The 7,328-nt window shown below is 34.4% G+C and overlaps 1 protein-coding gene across 1 annotated transcript; it reads right to left on the reverse strand.

Moving 5' to 3' along the window:
• Positions 1–501: 501 nt before the first annotated feature.
• On the reverse strand, positions 502–6,929 carry LOC105167774 (transmembrane 9 superfamily member 2). The gene is made up of 7 exons (XM_011087591.3): positions 6,431–6,929; positions 4,613–4,653; positions 3,923–4,508; positions 3,696–3,833; positions 3,432–3,588; positions 1,966–2,450; positions 502–1,016 (listed from the first exon to the last, which is right to left on the reverse strand). The coding sequence occupies exons 1-7, from the start codon at positions 6,565–6,567 to the stop codon at positions 797–799; spliced, it is 1,764 nt and encodes a 587-aa protein (XP_011085893.2). The 5' UTR covers positions 6,568–6,929; the 3' UTR covers positions 502–796.
• Between the last annotated feature and the right edge of the window lie 399 nt (positions 6,930–7,328).

Consider the following 7,328-nt stretch of genomic DNA (forward strand, 5'->3'; position numbering starts at 1 on the left):
TCAATTTAAAATTAATAAAATACTGAATATGAAATTAAATATATAAAAATTTTAAAAATAAAAAATATATAAAAGATAATAATAATAATAATAAAAAGCTCACAAACCAACTCGTGAGATGGTGAACAGAGGGAATTGGGCTCGAGTTTGGGTCGAGCTTAAAATCGAGCCAACCTGCAAGCTTCTTTACACCTTGCCCAATCACCTTGATCAAATTGAATATGCAAACATTTCTTAAAAATTACATTAACAATCATCTCCTTTTTTTCATGAAATTATTAATGCACCCTCCGCAGATGCAATTATAATTTACATGAACGCCCTATCAGGGTTAAAAACTTACACAAACATCCAGAAATAAATTATATTAAAAGGATATAATTATAATTTCAAAAAGTACATAGACATGTTTGTATACTTAAATTTAACTTTAAGAGGAGTCTATGATTAACCTTTTCTAAAATTGTTTATGTTCGGCGCCATTAATATAGCTGCTTAGAGTGGAAGAAAATCAGCAGAGGAGGCCTTGCTGCAATTGAAATATATACAGATATTGGCGAAGGCCAACTTCAAGTACAAACTCTACTGTGATATTCAGATTCATAGAACCAAAATTCAGTAAACTCTGAACCTAAAATAGCAATATGAAGAAAAAATATGAAGAAAAAATAAAAGTGTTCTCACTGGTGCTCTGGAGATAATACTGTCTCCCCTTTGAGGTACTGCTCTAATTTTTTCTTTGTAAATTGTCATCACATACTCATAAAGTATATCGAAGAACAAGAGCTAATTGACTTTACTCGCACTTAATTGAGTGGTATATATGTCGGACAAAGAGGAGCGCTGCACGGAATCCAACAGTCCCGAGCATGAGAAAAAAACCATAGCAGATGCAAGCCATATAGCCGAAGAAGAATGATGTTTGCATGAAACCAGACATGTCTGATCGTGCATAGTAGTAGTACAAGCAGTAGCTGTAGATGAATATCCCAGTTGATCCACCACACAGGAAGGACCTGTAGAATTAATCAGCATTACAGATACATCCAATAGTTTGTAATATTTCCTCCTCTATGCAAGTGAATGCATAATGAAATAATTTAGACTGCCTATAAAGGTGCATCAAGATTCATTGGAGGTGCTTCTACTGATTTTTATCAAACAAATCCAAGGTACATTGGCAAAGTAAGAGAAATTTCAATTTGTCTCCCTTCACTAGGAAGTTGAAAGAATTTAAAGACATAAGGGTACAAGCACTCAACCTGTATATTGATTCCTAAGTTTTCATGCAGGCATATCACAATGTGGTTTAGTTGTCTTAATCATACAATATATTACTGTGATCAAAGAATGGAAGTACTAGATATCATCTTGCACCCATTCTTCAGTCTAGCTGCAATTTTTCCACTATCAAACATGCTAACCAATATCTTTCCAAATAATCTCCATCAAAGATTTATTTGAGGAAAGGTCTTCAGTCACCGAAGACTAGTAAGAGATGGAGGAAATTCACGTTAATAGAGCTATTCAATGTTTTGTAGAAGAGAAATGGATGGTGTAGAACGCGAAATTGACCAAGCTTAAAAAGAGATCTCTTTGGCTCCAAGTCACACAAGTGAAGCATCATGGATTTTTCTTGTGCACATGCTTACACATGGTAAAAAATGGAAAGGTTAACTGATACTACAAGCATCCATAATAGAGGTCATTAACGTCAATACATATACACGTTTAGAAAATTTAAGCATGTAAATATGTTTCGTATTTTGCATCTAATTACAGATTACAGGAGGAGACATATGTCACAAATCATAATAAAATACATAAAGCCAAGGTCTTCAAAGTTTATACATCAATAAAGTCAAAGCATTGGCATCAGTAGTATCGTAGAACAACAGTTATTATCTTGGGAAAAAAGTAGCATTACTTTTAGAAATAAAGGGAAATGACAACAAAATATCATACCTCCACCACCATTCATGGTCTTCGGCAACAAGTTGGAAGTATGTCAATGCCACGGTAATAAAGGCTGTGACAATCAAGAGGATGATGAACACAATAAATAAGATGCTATAGATTGTATAGATTCTGTGGCCCCACACGCTGGCAAATATGTAATAAAGTTCGATATATATCGCACTGAAAGGCAAGAATCCAGCCATTGCCATTTGAGGCAATGTTCCACGATACCAAGGTAATGTTGGTACCTCCCTGGGATATTTTGTAGTGCGACAGGGGGCATGAAACTCCACCTTACTATTCTTTCCAGCGATCCCTCCCAAGAGTAACAATGGTGAGGTCACAAGGGCCCAAATAAGAAATATGACGACTATGGTGCCAAATGGTAATGCTGCTGTGGCGTGATAAGCAATGGCAACAGTGTTAAGAAAGCAGAACGCAAGAAATAGTGGTCCGCAGAAAAGGCTTCCAGTCAATAATAAATTTCTGACCTGTACAATGAGAATAAAGTATAAGACTAGCATCTTATAAAGTTAGTATCTTTTAATTTAAGTACTGTCTCTATCCCTCATTACGTATGTACATACATACATACATAGATACATGCTTACATACATCATCGATATATGTGACTATACAATGTGTGTGGATGCAATTTTCTGTTGAGAAGGTGTTGAGCAGCATTTACATACAGAAGGAATATCCAACATAACTTAATATTAGTTAGATGCATCTTGAACCTTTTTAAATCTTCAAGTAATCTATTTCTAATAATGGGTCCTGTAAATTTAAACAAGCATCATGGGCATAATATAATGGCCAAACTAAGAAAATCCTAACAACCATCAGAAGCAATTTGCACCGGTATAATCATGAACAAATTACTCAAGACAAGTTCATGAACCACAAAAAATCAATAAGATCAGGTATTCATTTGTCAAGATGATGCAAGAGCCTGTGGTTGCATGATACAAATTTCATAAGCATTCTTAGAAACTATATATTTCCCCTGAGGATGACAACTTGAATTTTAAATAATCATATTAGCAAATGTTGATCTATTTCAATCTTTCAAGAGCACAAGAAAGCATTTGAAATAACATCCCGGACTCTTGTCATGTAAAATGACATCTATTAGCATGCATTTTCTATGTCATTTCCATTTGTCCACTAAGCTTCTTAGCTTGCTCACAAGATGAGTAAAAAGTATAGACATGAACACAAGATGATAAACAAACATAACAAAGGTTGAAATAGATCAGTGGCAGCAGAAATGGGTTCAACCATTTTTGTCGGTTTTATCAACTAACAGAATTGAAAGCTGATTAATATCAAGCAGGTGATTTAATCTGCTAATATGAAATCCACTTCTAATTGACAAGATTATTAGCCAAACCGACTGAGCTAAATTACAACCTTTTGTTAATTAGAAGCACCAGAGAGTTAAGGATTGTGATAGAAGCAAAACATACCCAGTTTGTTCCTTCTAATTGGCAGTAAAAAGCGGCCGAGGCATATCCAGCAATTCCAGATGTAAGTGAATAAATGACTACCAGTGCAGTGAATAGAGCTCCTCGGTTGTATGGATAAAATACACCAACCAATGCAAGGATAAAAATGAAAATCGTGCTGTGGAAAACCACAACTAAAATTATCATTTCTTTGAAATTATTGCATTCACCAAACTTATCAATGCGTAATTTTGGCAGACGAAAGAAAGTTATTGAAATACTTACAGGGCAAACAGCTGGGTACCTGAACCAAGGGCTGCAGCAAATAAAGATTTGTGCTTCGGGTACCTGAATACGTCTCCATGAATGTACTTCCAACCAGTTTCTTCTTGGTCATCAGCTATCTCTTCATCATGAGCATACCTTTACATAATTAGAATTATAGTTAATTCTGATACGGAACAGATCAGAAAAATTAAAAACTAGGTAAACATAAATAAAAATGCACTCACTTAACAAAATCATTCTTAAGGACCCGCAAAAGAATAGTAGCCAGAAAACCAGTCAGGAGAAGAACCGTAACGCAGGAGTTGATAATTGAAAACCAGTGGATTTCCAAGTGATGGGGTAGTGAAGAAGACTGTGAGTACTTCTCCATTCTTTTCTCAAAAGGAGTGTTAGTTTCTTTCCATTTCACAGAGTACATGAATTCAACATTAATTTCCTTATCTTCAGTCACATCTACAAGGGCATTAGGGTCAGTTCGAGCATTAATCTCAATGACACGATCCTTATTATAAAAGATCTCGAAATGAAGGTGCATAAATAGGTAATATTTGTACTCGCTGGGGTCAGATTTTTCTTCTTTCTCAACTTTGCCCAAGAAACCCCAGATTGGCAAATCATCAAAGTACATCTGGAAATAGTAGTCTTTCGCGACTGCACTTCGAAATTGTGCAACTTCATTCTTATCTAATTTCTTGTTGCAAACAACTTCAGAGCTTTTGTCCTGCAAAAAATCCAGTGTATATGGGGCACTGACAAGCCTATCTCCATTCAGAACTTCCCCAAGAGCTTCCTTTTTCTCTTTCATATGAGCTGCAGTGGAGAACCATCGACTATAAGAAATTATTTCATGAGATAATTTTAGCAATAAGTGCATCTTCATAATTAAAGGAGCGAGCAAACCAAAAGATACAAACCTGGGAAACAGAAAGGAAGATCAAAGTAGCGGTATGTTTCACTGGAATGGACAAAAAAACAAAAGGGTTGCCATTAGTTAATCATATAAGATAATGTTCTTCGGCAGATATTACCTCCAATCAACTTCACTATCCAATATTCTCATTAAACAAAGAAAAATCTCAGTGTTAAAAAAGGTTACCATTTCTAGTCGTAGTTTGACTGATAGTCCAAATGCTTCAAGCGTTACCTTCTCTTTTCCCAATGGAATATGCATCTTTCAAGCTCATTTTTGAGTCAGCCTTAATAATGTTTTTAAACAACCCAAGGAATCTCAATCAATTTTTTTCACAAATCTCCACACAGTTTGAGGACTCTTCTTGGATCAGTTATTATAAGTGGAATCTTCTTTACAATATTAACTAAATGAATATTATTTGTATCTGTATTCATATAAACATTATCTTTAAGCAAGGTTTCGATCAGCTCTGCAGTTAACCAAACCTCATGGAAGTATGGCATTCATAACAAATGGTTATATCAGTAGCATATGCATTTACTAGGATTTATTATCATAACACTCTTTGAAGGATTATTTTGATTTTTCAATAACAAAAGTAAAATGAAACATCCCTGTCAATTACCACCCTGTAGGAATAAAAATCATCTTTCAAACCAAGAGTTTCACTTAAAATCATTTTCTTGAAATTTCTACAGTTCACCAATTTGATTTATCCAAAAATTACAAGTTGAATTGCAGCAACAAATCAACACAGACAAAGCTGATGAATGCATATTTGCACTTCAAATTCATGGCATCAGCTGCTTCATGCAGAAAGTTATACAACAGTGACAAGCAAAATATAAGAGTGAATGATGAAATTTTGAACTTGTTAGGACGGGCAATTTATAAACTCATCAACTATGATTCTCTTCTAGCTCATAACATAGCTGGAAAAGAGATTAATATGATAATTCCAAGATTCGGCTTCCCTTTAATTTAATGATTTTAAACTACATTGACTACAGGATACATATAATTGATCTGAAGAGACAGTATCCAGGTATGTACAATACTATACTAACACCCATAAAACAATTAGTGGCAAATAAAGTTGAACAAAACATGAATATAACCCACATGAAAACAACCAAAAAGGTCATAATGAATATATTAATGACACCTCAGAATCAAGACAAGCAAAGTAGAGAGACATTGATAATTTCTCCAGCATCTTCCCATTCATTAGCAGGTTTGCAAACAAATTTAAAACAAAAAAGAAAAAAAAAACTGTAAAGCTCCAAGTACTATGGTATACACAAACTGTCACCAACTAAGGTGGAAGAAATTAAGGTACCAACTAAAATTATCACCTGAACAAGGCGGATTATAACAATTAGACTCAGTTGAACAATTGCATGCTTAGTTGAACTAGTTCCAAACAATTATTTTCACTCGGATTGTTCATTCCCTGTTCAATTTTCTGCAGCCAAGTCGAATTATGATAGCCAGTAGTTTCGATCAATGAATCACAAACATACCAGCATATGATTCTTAAATCCCCATTCACTCAATAATGTGCATCCTAAAAACAGGATTCTCTAATTTCATAGTCCAACAGATCAAACTAATTCATAAGCAATAGCACAACGTGAAACCATCAGATCCATAATTTTTTCCAAAAGAAAAAACCACCACCTATTACATGAAATCTCAATCAGCAAACAAGCGATCGAAATTCAAAAATTGAAATACAACATGCATACACACAACATACATCCTTGATAAATAATCTCAATCATCATAATAATAATAATTAAAATAAATAAATCCTTACCTAGGATTATGAAACGGCCCGACCTTATTTGCATAAAGCGGCACAGGATCTCCAGCCTTGAACGTGTGATCCGATCTCACCAAAACTACGGCGCAAACTAGCAGCAAGAAACCCACGCTCCACCCTCCTCCTGCCATTTTCTTTTTCCACAACCTCACTCAGTCACTGCGTCGAGAAGTGAATACTACTAATAATAAAGTGAAGAGATCATTCATGAAGAAAACGAGCACGGATCTCATGACTGCATGTGCAAAAGCCCAAGTTCAAAATTTTTCCCCTTTTTTGTGCATTGTTTTTTGCTTTTATCCAATGAATGGGAATTTATCGATGCATTTATTGCTTCATTATCAAATAATTCGTAAGTTCGAACGAATCCAAATTCACCAAAAACGCCTTGCAAATTATGGGAAGATATCTGATGTAGAAGTGATACGGTAATTAACAGAAAAAATTAGGCTTCTAAACATATTTAGAGAGAGAATATATTAAATTTCATGCTATGTGATTTGTGATCATCCCATGCACGTGGCTCTAAGCATTACACGCAATTGATGGGTTTACCAATGTAGCAAAGTCCGGATCATCCTAACAATCAAATTTCCTGTGGATTGTATACTGCCCATTTAGCTTTGTGATTGAGGCTAAATTTGCAGTGCAATCGCAATCTAAAATTAAATATTATAATAAAATTATGTTTTTTATCGAAACTACAAATTGCAGCTTTTAGTCATTGTAAATATCTTTTATAGATATAATCCAATTACCCCATCTGATATAAAAAATAAGCTAATTATTTATTTGTGAAAAAAAAAATAGTAAATTATCCTCTTATATTTTTTAGAATAAAGCAAAATAGTACTCAAGCGACTTTGTTCCATTCGCGAGCACTTTTTAAGAT

Source organism: Sesamum indicum, linkage group LG8 (genome assembly GCF_026168435.1).
Source record: "Sesamum indicum cultivar Baizhima isolate 11 linkage group LG8, ASM2616843v1, whole genome shotgun sequence".
Classification (NCBI taxonomy): domain Eukaryota; kingdom Viridiplantae; phylum Streptophyta; class Magnoliopsida; order Lamiales; family Pedaliaceae; genus Sesamum; species Sesamum indicum.